This window comes from Doryrhamphus excisus, chromosome 3 (genome assembly GCF_030265055.1).
Source record: "Doryrhamphus excisus isolate RoL2022-K1 chromosome 3, RoL_Dexc_1.0, whole genome shotgun sequence".
Classification (NCBI taxonomy): Eukaryota; Metazoa; Chordata; class Actinopteri; order Syngnathiformes; family Syngnathidae; genus Doryrhamphus; species Doryrhamphus excisus.
The window spans coordinates 8,711,988-8,725,679 of NC_080468.1; the positions used below are offsets into that span (position 1 = coordinate 8,711,988).

Sequence of the window (13,692 nt, forward strand, 5' to 3'; positions counted from 1 at the left end):
AGCCAAGTAACTTCATACGTATTTCACTTATTTTGTCTAAAAAATCCGACCTCTAAAATTCAATGACATGTGGATTTCGTCGCATTTTAGAGGTCGCATTTTTAAATTTTTTCCATAAAAATCCGACCCCCGTGTCATCACCCTGTAAATGTTTACTATGGCGTTGCATGTTTTACTTACTTGTTTGTCTCCTCCAGTTGTTGGATCTTTCTCTGCAGCTGGAGGTTATGAGCGCTACATGCAGACATTCTAGAGAAGGAGAAGGGAAACTCAGATACAATGAGGGAAAAGGGTATCATAAATCTCATGATTGTACATCCTATTGTCTCTCCTCTTTTTCTCCCTTGCCAATATCTGTCCAAGTGTTATCTTGCACCCCTTTTCTGTCATCCAATGACTCCAGCCCTCACTCCTTTCTTTCTTTCTGCTGCTGCCTCCATTGTTTCTCTTCATCACAGTGAGTCATCCTCCATTATGACCCTCCGACTGAGCAGAAACACAGCTGATAAGAGCACCCTGTTGATATGCTCTGCTGGTGGCTGGCTTAATTAGCAATAAATGCTGACTCTTCTCAGCAAGGTTCTAAATTCTCAGGTATCAGTTTGATGATGACAGAATGAACATGTTTTGGAATTCTCTAAACTTTAAAGTTGCTGTGATTTGGAAGAACAAGAAACCTGAGATGTCTAATGTAATTATTTAGCTTTTATGGGTTGTTCATTACAAGAAAAAATGTGAAGGTGACTACTTCTGCACTTGTATTTACAAAATACCCCTGCTGAATGTACTCATCCATTTTCTATACCGCCAATCATCATTACGGTCTCGGGGGTATGCTGGAGCCTATCCCAGCTGACTTGCGGCGAGAGGTGGGGTACACCTTGGACTGATCGCCAGCCAATCACAGAGCACATATAGACAAACAACCATTCACACTCACATTCATACCTATGGACAATTTGGAGTCACCAATTAACCTAGCATGTTTTTGGAATGTGGGAGGAAACCGGAGTGTCCGGAAAAAACCCACACATGCACGGGGAAAACATGCAAACTCCACACAGAGATGCCCAAAGATGAGGTTGGTACCAAAAAGTGTTAAAAGATGATTTTAATGGTCTTATTTAACAGTGAACTGTATAGCTCCACGGCAGCACCATAGGGAACTCTGTAATTACAGACATAGGATGCAATGCAACACATATGATTGTGATGATGTTTGCGGAGGTGTGATGGGGCAGAAATGGCAATGTGTGGGAGGTAGATAGCAGTAAAGAGGATTAGAAAGTGACAAAGATTGGTAAGTATAGAGGTGAGGTGGAGGTGGAGGTGCAGGTGGTATACTAAATTGAACACCTGCTGTGGCTGCAACGTGACTTGTAACATTTACACATCTTGTGGATGCCGAGTGACACATTCTACTCTGCATTGTCTCAAGCTGGACTCTTAGTGTATAGAATTTGATATGTATATAACGTGTTTTTGAATGAATACAGACATTATGTAATGTCATTCTGTCCTACAACTACAATCATACACAGTAGTACAGGATTTTAGGGGTGCAATAATCAGGTTTTTTTTTAATTAATCAACATATCTGATTTTTTTAAAAACACATTTTTATTTTCCACCTCTTAGCAGCAATCCCTTTAAACTTGACTTATTTTGCCTTTTCCATTTTTCTGACCTCTAAATGTTGTTGTATTCTTGTGTTAAACGATGCCAGTGTGCCACCTGGACTTTCTTATATGTGTTGCAGATTGCCATCACATAGTCAATGCAGACCTATGTATCCGGACGTCCTCGGGAGCGCTTGGGAGTGTGACCAACCAAAGAATAGTGGGTGTGCCTGAAGACGGACCGTGGGTGGAATAAATGAAACGGACCCTTTGGGTCAGAAACAGGAAATCCATGGAAACGCTGCACAATGAGGTGCAGAGTCTGGAAGATCTAGAAAGCTTTATATGCGAGTTATTGTGTGTAGCTGCTCTATAAGAGTCTCATAACTCAATACATTCATTCATTCATTTTCTACCGCTTGTCCTCGCAGGGGTGCTGGAGCCTATCCCAGCTGTTTTTGGGCAAGAGGCAGGGTACACCCTGGACTTGTCACCAGCCAATCACAGGGCACATATAGACAAACAACCATTCACACTCACATTCATACCTATGGATAATTTGGAGTGGCCAATTAACCTAGCATGTTTTTGGAATGTGGGAGGAAACCGGAGTACCCGGAGAAAACCCACACATGCACGGGGAGAACATGCAAACTCCACACAAAGATGGCCGAGGGTGGAATTGAACCCTGGTCTCCTAGCTGTGAGGCCTGCTTGCTAACTCAATACAAAGGGCCAAAAAGTAGCATAATAGGTCCCCTTTAAGAATGCATGAATGGACTTTTTCCCACCCCAAAATCATAGCAAAGAGGGCGAGGAAGAGGGATTTCTATGACATCGAAATTGAAGTAGGGGAGTATAAACAATCAACTGACAATCATCACAAACACTCTACTGCAAATCAACGAGTCACTGGCACAGACGGCGCGTGCAGCACCATTAAATAGATAAGAAATAACAAATACATCAACTTGAAGGGCAGGCTTTGCGTTGGGGCAGTGACGGGTTTGATGGTGATGTTGTGGTTTGAGGCCTGCGTTGGACACGCACAACTATAGCTATTTGTAGTTTCACTGTTGGGGTTCACTGCATGGTAAGAGTTGTGCATACAGTGAATGTACGCATTGTTCTTCCGCACAAGTGGATGAATCCCATACTTTGCATGGGATTGTTCTTACATACGCTCTATGCACACATCTTGGCAGTGGTTTGCTTCGCAGGATATCAGAAAGAGGCAAAAATGTCAAAGCTGTTGTGTGTGACTATCTTGTTTTGCCTGAAACACAAAGATGATAGGTCTGCTTTCATGGATGACTAAGAACATGTAAAAAAAAAAAAAGTCACATTTGAGAGTCTGAAATCAGGATATTTCCAGTGCATTTTTAAATGAAACCATTAACCGATTACCAAAAATAGTTGGCGATTTATTGGATAATGATTAATTGCATTAATCGTTGCCTCTCTATACTAATCATAATTCTTTAAAACAGGGGTCTCAAACTCAATTTACCTGGGGGCTACCGGAGCTAGGTTCTGGGTGAAGCCGGGCCGCATCAGGTTTTCAAAAAAAACCAAAACGCATTTATTAAGAATTCGAAAAAAATCAATAAAAAAACTATCTTCAATGCTTTTGCTTCTGCTATACCCTACACTTTTTCAGTACTTTGGTTCCGGTTTTCCACACCAAAATATCTGATAAAACATTCCACTGTTCTTAAATATCTTAATTTTTATTTTTCTATACACAAAATAAGATAAAAAAATAAATAAACAAATTAAGAATAAAGACAATAAATCAATCAATCAGTAATAAATAAGTAAAATAATAATAAAACAGCAAATAAGAAAAACGTAAGAAACCACATACAGTTGGTAGAGAAATGATTTTTTTCAGATTCAAATGTACAGTATTAACAGTTATTTCACCTTTAACATGAACATGAATGAAACTTAATAATTTGACCCAATTAGCAAGTTAGCATCGTACTCAGTTCCATCTGGGAGCAGCGTGGTAACTTTAACAACATGTTTGATGAGATGCTTTATCTTGACGTGTATTTTCCCTTTTATTCCAAATCATTTCCTGCATTTATTTGTACCCAGCGTCATAAGCCTTTAGCTTCATTGCTAATCCAAAGCAAAACAGGGCGGGGTAACAGGGTAGGGTAACAGTATGGGCGGGGCAAAATCATGTTAATTGTGTCCGGTGTGCACACAGCTTTAAGCTGTCATTTCAACATTAAACTTTGGTATCAAGGTGGGGGCCTCAAAGTAGCGTCTCGCGGGCCAAATGCGGCCCGCGGCCCGCAAGTTTGAGACCCCTGCTTTAAAATGTTACTAGAACAACTTCAACGTCAACTAGCGTCAGCCATTGTTTGCAACTGGACATTATTATTATCTTTGCATTTTTGAACGGCTCTATTGGCTCAGTTGTGTACAGGAAAGTTTGAAGTCGGTGTGGTGTTTTAAATAGGAATGTACTATGTCTCTCTAAATGGCTCATGAAACAAGGATCAGGGGATTTTACAATAATTCTACATATTTCTACATTGTTTATTCAGTAAAATGCTGTGTTTGGACATCTGCTCCTCTGTTTTCCATTCACATTCATTGTACCACATTAGTGGACTGACTGACTACGGCGTATACCATATAATGATTCTCAAGGGTCAAGGTCCACTTTTCTATACCAAGTTACGCAACAATGATGTCATACTGAGAAGGAGCTCCTACCTTTCCTCCAGACTATCCACATATTCCCTCTTCTTTTTGCGGCTCTCCTGAGCTGAGCGCTTGTTGCGTATTTTACGCCGAATCTTCTTCAAAATGCGCTCTTCAAGCTTGGATGAAACACATGAGAAGAAGAATGTGGATGAGTTTTGCTGTGTAACTTGGGGTTTAAATGTGTGTGTGGTTCACCTTGGAGAGAGGCAATTTGCTGGGCAAGTTAACGCCTTCCTTTGCCAGAAGTTTCTTCTCATCCTCATTAAGCACGAGTTCTTGCAGTGGATGCTGGGGAATTATCTGTGCCATTGAAAATGGTGGATGACATACTGGATATTTTTAGATGTTCAGACTAAACTGAACTGAACCAGATTTCATATTCAATAACATTTTTTTGTGTTAGATTTTTACAAATTGTTTATAATGACCATTTTATTTTAATACTCTACAATGAATATTTGCACATTTGCAATTCAGCCTTCACTTCCCCTCAAATTTGATTTTTTTCGGTAAAAACAAGTTATTTTAATTATAATGAGTGAAGAGTGCCACCCTCGGCCATCTCTGTGTGGAGTTTGCATGTTCTCCCCGTTTCCTCGCACATTCCAAAAACATGCTAGGTTAATTGGCGACTCCAAATTGTCCATAGGTATGAATGTGAGTGTGAATGGTTGTTTGTCTATATGTGCCCTGTGATTGGCTGGCGACCAGTCCAGGGTGTACCCCTCCTCTCGCCTGAAGACTGCTGGGATAGGCTCCAGCACCCCCACGACACTCATGAGGATAAGCGGTAGAAAATGAATGAGTGACGGGGAGTGTTATTGGAGCTGAATCTAATAATTACAACAGTCAGTATTGTAAATATTGATCCAAAATCAGAGGAGTGAGTTTTTGGAGGGCTAAGAGCAAGCTAGCGTAGCGTACGGTACGTAGGCCAGGCTTTTTTTGGTGTGGCAAAACTGGAAAATTTTAATGGTCTAATTTACTATAGAGCCGCCGTGGTGTAGTGGTTAGCATTCTGGACTTTGGAGCAAACCCCCCAGGTATGAATCTCCACCGGTAAGCATTATTGGTATTCGTCAGGAAGGGCATCCGGAATATAAATGTGCTCAAGCCAAAAATCAGTATGCGGATCAAAAGATCCGCTGTGGTGACTACGAAATCAGGAAAATTGTCTAATTTACTATTCCTATATGTAGAAGGGATTTCCTGTATTTATATTATATTATTATATTTATTTACTTTATTATATTATATTATTTTATATTCTTTCTCCCTGGCAAAGTGCATGTAAAGTACATTAAAAAGTCTTCAATTTTATGAAATAGTTGACCAAAAACTGAGCATATCCTACACATTATATCTATTTAATGTCCCGACGAGTACGTTTTTTTTTTTTTTTTTTTTTTTTGGAGAGGCAATAACTCACACTTGAAAACAAAAATAATTTTGACAAACAGAATGTCCCCATGGATTTCAGAGTAAGTTTAGAACATAAAAATGAATTTACTGAAATGTTTTTTTGCTTACTTTCTGTCCCAGGTTGGATAAGAGCAAATCCTTCACTGTGACGGTCTGACTGGACGATATTGCAGAACTTGGACTGGATGTGAGATAGTACGCCATTCCCAGCTGCTCCTGGAGGTCGCCGGACTCCCAGCCTGTCAACATGGATGCCATAAGTAACCATTCAACTCTTTTACTTAAAGTTGCAAGAAACTACATTTGGTAACCTAAGAGGGTGTTGACAATAAGTCTCTGTGAATAATAAGTCTTCATATTTGCCCCAGCTAATTAGTGACTATAAATACAGCAATCCCTCCTTTATCACTGTTAGTTGGTTCCAGACTCAACCGTGGTATATGAATTTATGTTTTAGGATTTCCTACGTTCTGTTTATGACCTTCTAAATACGGTTTTTAACATTTGCTGATGTGTGTGTCTCGCCCGACATTACAGCAACATTACTGCCACCTAGTGACCGCTGTAGAATACTGCATGTCATTTACAGCATCTTTCAATGCATCTTCTGAATGCCTTACATTTACTTATATATGTTTCAGTTCATTTAGCCAATTTTAGGCTTGCTTGCTTATTACAGGCATATTTTTGGGCTAATAATAGGCCGTATTGAATGGAGAAAAAGCTTGATTTACAGTATCAATCAATATACTTGAAAGAAAAACTGTCATAGCATTAATTCCTAAAATCTGAAACGCAAAGTGGTGACGGCCATCGGTAGTGATAATATTGAAAACTTTAGTAAAATGCAAGGAAAATATATTTTAAATATATTTTAATTAAAAATAAATATTATTAAAAATAAAAATTAATTCATTCATTTTCTACCGCTTTTTCCTCACAAGGCTCGCAGGGGTGCTGGAGCCTATCCCAGCTGTCTTCGGGCGAGAGGCAGGGTAGGCCCTGGACTGGTCGCCAGCCAATCACAGGGCACATATAGACAATTAACCTCACATGTTTTTGGAATGTGGGAGGAAACCGGAGTACCCGGAGAAAACCCACGCATGCACGGGGAGAACATGCAAACTCCACACAGAGATGGCCAAGGGTGGAATTGAACCCGGGTCTCCTAGCTGTGAGGTCTGCGCGCTAACCACTCGACCGCCCAAAAATTAAAATAAATATTTAAATTATTATATATTATTATATATTATATTATTCTGTATTATAATGTTGTATATACATTTTCTTAATTTACAATAGTCTTTAAATTGCGGCTTTTTTATAGTTCCTGCAAGGATTCTACTTACGTCAAGAATAAGCAATGGTGTAAGGGTTCAGCAGTTAAATTTACATATGATCTACGACTTGAATCAAACAACACAGATGATTCATAACAATATTTTGACATTGCATCATCTCTTGTCAATGTAAAGATGTAGTGCTACCCAGGTCAATTGAAACATCCGACGCTGCCCCGGTTTCATGCTTGCACCGTGGAAGTGGCAGCGATGGGAGGTGAGGAAGCGACTGCGTGTGCGTGTCTGAGGCTGAGGACAGGATTTGGGGGCTGTCAGCCAGGTGGTCCTCGCACATGTCACTGTCAGGGGTGCAGGGTGACCACAGCGGGGAAGTCGGTGCTGAGGAGGATTCGCTCCCAGCCAGTAGGGAGTGCAAAAAGTCCTCTGCATCTTTTTCCCCTGGGTTCACGGTCTGAGGATTATTTTAATGTAATGTTTAATTGGCAGCGTTAAAACAATCATTACATTTCCAGTCACAAGCACAGAAAAGCAACATGCTAATTTCCTTGTATTACAGACACATAAAAAAACACAATTAAACTGTAATTGAGCTCTCCTATTGATATGAATCCTTTCAGCTCAGGGACACGCGACCCTCATCATCTTAATGAGATTCCAGCTGTCTGGAATGATGTCTCGTAAGAGTGCTTGTTTTCAGAACGTCCACCAGTACTCACATCATACATTGTGATGGTCCACTGCGGGTTGCCTTGGCAACTGGTGGTTTCATCTTTGGTCCAGAATAGCAGGTCCATGAGATCCATCCCTTCACCTGAAATGAGGAAAATGAATGCTACTGTTTTGACAATTGCTTCTTCAACAAAACACCTCAGGACCTTCACGACGTGTTTTGCATACTGGATAAAGCGAATTCACTGATTTGAAGCTTCTTGACATCAAGATACAAATTAGCGTCTGACAGTTCTTTTAGCACTTTTAAGAAGTCTATTTTGTTTTTAGTGAATGATCAGACCGTGACATTCTTGCAGGTTGCTTTTGTTTTTTTTAAAAGGATTATATATACAGTTATTTAATGATTTAGTCGTAAAATTGCACCAAATTTTAACAAATTTATTGAAATATACTGCAATATTTGTTTTGATTTTTTGCAATTCACAATAACACAATAACAAGTGAGTGGATCCTCGCATGAAATTAGCAGGAAATTGTACAAAATGTTAAAACTGTACTTTGAACACAGTGCCTCCACATTTACCCTGCAAACAGCGCAGTATAATAAGTATTGGCTTTCTTACTGATACCCACAGGCATCCACAGGCGTTGCCAGGTAAGGCAGGCAACTGCTTGAAGTGCCAGCCCGGTTGGGGGCCCCGAGTGCTGAATTTCTACAGCGGCTGCGGTGCTATGCAAAGGCACCCCCTGTGAATTTTTTGCCCAAGGCCACAACAGACTCTATCACTTCTGGATATTCAATATTGTCCAGTACTTCATCACAAATACCAATATACTCTAAGCGGCAGCTTACTCAGAGTAATGTTGTGTAATGAATGCTATTGAATGAAACACTATTGGTGCAAAACAAGATATATAAATACTGTAATATGCAATCTAAGTTATTGAAAAAGTGCTAAAACGCCTCAGGAGTGATCAGGTGTGATATTGTACTAGAAGAAACAAAGTGGTTTCAGTCATATTCCGCTCGCCTGGCATCGGGGAGAAGGCTCTGCAGCATCCGCTGTAGGACGACCAGGTTCAGAGACAGCTACTTCCCCCTGGCCATCAGACTGCTCAATGCCAAATAAGCCCCTCTATCTTACTTACATTATTATTATTTATTTTAATTATTTAAATTATTTGGGCAATTTACTGTTCACGCTGCACTTTACATTATGTTGTTCATATTTGGTGTCTATTTATTCTCCACATTATTATTATTGTTATTATTTATTATTACTTATCTTCTTTTGTGTCTGTTATATGGGAGCCAGGCAACGACATTTCGTTGGCAATTTCACTACTGTGTTTTTGTGCAATGACAATAAAGGAAGTCTATCTATCTATCTATCTAGTGACCACTGTAGAATACTGCATATCATTTACAGCATCTTTCAATGCATCTTCTGAATGCCTTATATTTACTTATATACGTTTCAGTTAATTTCGCAAATTTTAGGCTTGCTTGCTTCAACAGGCATATTTTTGGGCTAATAATAGTTTTATTCTATATCCCATTTCATCCTGGTACCTAAGAGAGAGGCTTGAAATCTATCAATTCTGGCTCAGTTAGTCAATTTGACTGTGATTAAAATAAATATGATCCATTTTTGAAGATAAACTAAATCCACTTGTACTTACTGTTCTCAGTTGCCAGTTTGTTGCTTTGCGTTCAATCCCTGCTATTTCTCCTCTCAAGGTGATGGCGAGCGCGCCACACTTTGTCCGTGGTCAGCGTCATTAATCCAACAAGCTGATGAAGAGAACAGACAATATGAAAACACGGCGCCAGATCAATATGTTGAGCGTAGCGTATACGTTGTGACAAGAAGTCTGAAGAAGTCTGACTCAGAGGACAAAGTTGAAGTGCCATATCACTCAAGTGCATTCCCCATCCCAGCTGATCGGCATCCAATCCAGTGTTTAGTGAACAGCCCAGTGAGCCAATCACAACAAATTGGAAAGATAGATTATTCCAGGTGAAAAAAAATGTTTATCATCTACTAACAAGCTTATATCTATGGTATAGTTATATTTTCTGAACATTGATCAAGTGGTGAAGTGGTTGTCTCTTAACCTGAAAGTTGCGGGTTCGATTCTTCATTCTCCCATGATCATGCCGAAGTGTCCTTGGGCAACATACTGAACCCCCAGTTACTCCTGATGCTTCGTCATCAGTACCTTGGAGGTGGAAAAGTGCTAGACAAGTGAAAGACCATCATTGGGAATAATCTTTTACTGTAATTAATACGGGGCTGCACGGCGGATGAGTGGTTAGTGCGCAGACCTCACAGCTAGGAGACCGGGGTTCAATTACACCCTCGGCCATCTCTGTGTGGAGTTTGCGTGTTCTCCCCGTGCATGCGTGGGTTTTCTCCGGGTACTCCGGTTTCCTCCCACTTTCCAAAAAAACATGCTAGGTTAATTGTCGACTCCAAATTGTCCATAGGTATGAATGTGAGTGTGAATGGTTGTTTGTCTACATGTGCCCTGTGATTGGCTGGCGACCAGTCCAGGGTGTACCCCGCCTCTCGCCCAAAGACAGCTGGGATAGGCTCCAGCACCCCCTGTGACCCTCGTGAGGATAAGCGGTAGAAAATGAATGAATGAATGAATGTAATTAATACGAACATTGTGTCAACATTTGTTATGACTTTGGAAAAGGTTGACAAAGTATGTGATTTTGATCAAAACAGTTTTCCTCTCACCTTCTCTTCTTCTCTGCTCCATTGTGGTGGCGCCACATCATTTTTTTCCAAACCGTGCCAACAAGTTTGTTTTGCTACCACCTTCCTAAATCAATCTGCACACATGCAGTAACATGGATTAATCCATTATATGAGAAGGTAGGGGGGAGCGGTCAAATCGATCATGATAGATTATGCATATTGCTGTAGTTTTAAGCACGTGAATTAAGACTAACACGGTAAAATGTACTTTAAATTAAAGAAAAAAATCAATAATCAGTTTTAATGAGACGCATGGGGCCCCTAGAGAACTCCAGACTCTGTGTTTGTGTTATGGTAAGTCTGCCCCATAGGTGGAACAGCTGGAGTCTGACCTCAGTCCAATATTCACAGGTACTATTGCTAACATATGTATATGCAAAATCCACACAAATATGCTATATCATCAAAATTGTCCCCCAATTGTGGGGGTGGCCACTGGGGTGGCCGGAGAGTGACCAAGGGAGGTCACGGCCACCCTGTAGTTCCACTACCAAAGCAATGAAAAACTTCATCCTCTGCTCTGTGAGGCGTTCAGGAACATTTGTAATTGTGAGAATTAGGCGCTAATTGTACCACTGTGATTACGCGTATCGCACTTTGTGCCTATAACCTATAACCTAGGTTATAGAAGATCTTTACAATAATTATTTTAGTGGCTCATCTAAGCATGCTGCCTTGCTAATCGCATGTTGCGTCAGATTGTGTGGTTAAGTCAATCTGAAGCTTAACTAAGGAAGCACAAACAGGTCACTAAAACAAGTTCAAATGTACTACCCAAACATATTGATTCCGCTAAGTTTATAAATTAAAAAAAAAAACACACACATGAGGAATTATTTGGAAAATTGGAGAGAGTGAGTTGTTTTTTTTTTTAATTGTATTATTTTTTGTCTCCTTGTGGAAAAAAATATATTCACCAATTTATTCCAGCAGTGTAGCTATATAGTCTCCAAGCATGGCAACATCAGTTTTGTTTGGAGTGTTATAAAAAAGCGAGAACTCACTGTGCCTCATCTTTCCTTATCTTTACTGCCATAATAAAGGACATCTGTCTCGGGTTTTATTATTAAAGATACACCCCATTAGGGCAAGAATTACATAAGATGCTCAGTAAGATGACAGAAACATGCACACTTGCAAAGATGTATTATCATCTGCGCTCGACAAAAAGAAGATATTCATCTGCACTATTCTTCCATTATGACCTCCAGCTTTATTTGAACACCACCCTCAGGCATATATATATATATTTTTTTTTTTGATATTGTTACTTCAAGAAGACAAAGATACATTTGAATAATATATAGATATCTTTTCTACTGAGGGTGTTGTTGCCTTCAGAAGCTGAATGAAGGGAGAAAAAATATGATATGCCATGCGGGTCAAAGGTCACATTCATAATGTCTCCTGTGTAAGGTTGATTTTTTTTTTTTTTAAGGGAATTCATTTCTATTGAATGAAAGAAAACTAGTGGCCACTGTATGAATTCTATGTGATTGGTATCCTTCAGTCTCTTGGGTACTTGCCTACTAAGGTGCATTAAAACCTACTTTTATCTGCATCCTCATATTATCAGTACAATAATAAGCCTAATAGCATGGCAGCAGGGTTTTATAATCTTTATTACGGCCTTATCTCCAGAGTGGAGTGTTTCAAAGTACATTTAGATATGACCTAACATGTCAAGCACATCTTCAGCACAAAGAATAACAGATAAATGTTCCTTTACTACTTATGGAATGTCACGTTTTCTTGTTTTGTACTGTCTCTATTGGATTCTTTAAATTAAAGGTAAAAGGTTATTACCAATACCAATGAAATGCATGTTGGCTTGCTTTTATCTGTTGAGTAGGGATAAGAAATGTCCAAAAATGATATTACTTCTTGTGGAAATGCAAAGTGGGACACATGGATGAGAGAACTGAAAGTAAATCAACACACTGGAGTAAAATATAATTTCAGTGCTAAAATCGGTGCCTCTGATCAAACATTCATCCATTCATTTTCTACCGCTTTTCCTCACGAGGGTCGCGGGGGTGCTGGAGCCTATCCCAGCTGTCTTAGGTAGTCCAGGTACACCCTGGACTGGTCGCCAGCCAATCACAGGTCACATATAGACAAACAACCATTCACACTCACATTCATACCTATGGACAATTTGGAGTCACCAATTAACCTAGCATGTTTTTGGAATGTGGGAGGAAACCGGAGTACCCGGAGAACATGCAAACTCCAAACAGAGATGGCCGAGGGTGGAATTGAACCCTGGTCTCCTAGCTGTGAGGTCTGCACGCTAACCACTCAACTGCCGTGCAGCTCTGATCAAACAAATTCAATTAATTTCCCTATCCAAGCAGCACAGCAGTTAATCAAACTTCCCTTTCAGACAATAAATGAGACCATGCAGTCCAACGTGTACCCCGACCCTCGCACAAAGTCAGCTGGGATAGACTCCAGGTTACCCGTGAACCAAAGTGGCATAGAAATGGATGGATGATAAATGAGATAAGGGAGCTCCTTGGCCAAATCTATTAGTGTGGAAAAAAGGTGATAAAGCCACTAATATAACTTTGGGGCTCCAGCAAACCACAGTGAGAGCCATCACCCACAAATGGTGACAACATGGAACAGTGGTGAACCTTCCCAAGGAGTAACCGGCCACCCAAAATGACCCCAAGAGAACAGCGACGACTCACCCAAGAGGTCACAAAAGACCCCACAACAACATCCAAACAACTGCAGGCCTCAGTTAAGATCAATGTTCATGACTCCACTACAAAAAGACATTGTGTAAAAAAGGCCTGCATGGCAGAGTTTAAAGACCAAAACCACTGCTGAACAAAAAGAACATTAAGGGTGACCCCCAAGACCTTTGGGAAACTACTCTGTGGTCCGACAAGTCAAAAGTAGAACTGTTTGGAAGGCCTGTGTCCCATTATATTTGGCATAAAAGTAACGGTACAATATGGTGGTGGTAGTGTGATGGTCTGTTGCTGTTTTGCAGCTTCAGGACCTGAAAGACTTGCTGTGATAAATGGAACCATAAATTCTGCTGTCTAGAAAAAAGTCCTAAAAGAAAATATCCGGCTATCTGTTTGTGAACTCGAGCTGAAACCAACTTGGGTTCTGCAGCAGGACAATAATCCAAAACACAGCAACAAGTCCACCTCTGAATGGCTGAAG

The 13,692-nt window shown here is 40.2% G+C and overlaps 1 protein-coding gene across 1 annotated transcript in view; it reads right to left on the minus strand.

Moving 5' to 3' along the window:
- Positions 1–7,869, minus strand: part of LOC131126565 (cyclic AMP-responsive element-binding protein 3-like protein 3-A) — an 8,884-nt gene extending 1,015 nt beyond the window's left edge. Inside the window, exons 1-6 of the mRNA XM_058069237.1 lie at positions 7,783–7,869; positions 7,253–7,517; positions 5,874–6,004; positions 4,539–4,643; positions 4,353–4,459; positions 181–249 (exon numbers count right to left, since the gene is read on the minus strand). Coding sequence (XP_057925220.1) covers positions 181–249; positions 4,353–4,459; positions 4,539–4,643; positions 5,874–6,004; positions 7,253–7,517; positions 7,783–7,869 — 764 coding nt within the window. The remainder of the gene's footprint in view (positions 1–180; positions 250–4,352; positions 4,460–4,538; positions 4,644–5,873; positions 6,005–7,252; positions 7,518–7,782) is intronic.
- Between the last annotated feature and the right edge of the window lie 5,823 nt (positions 7,870–13,692).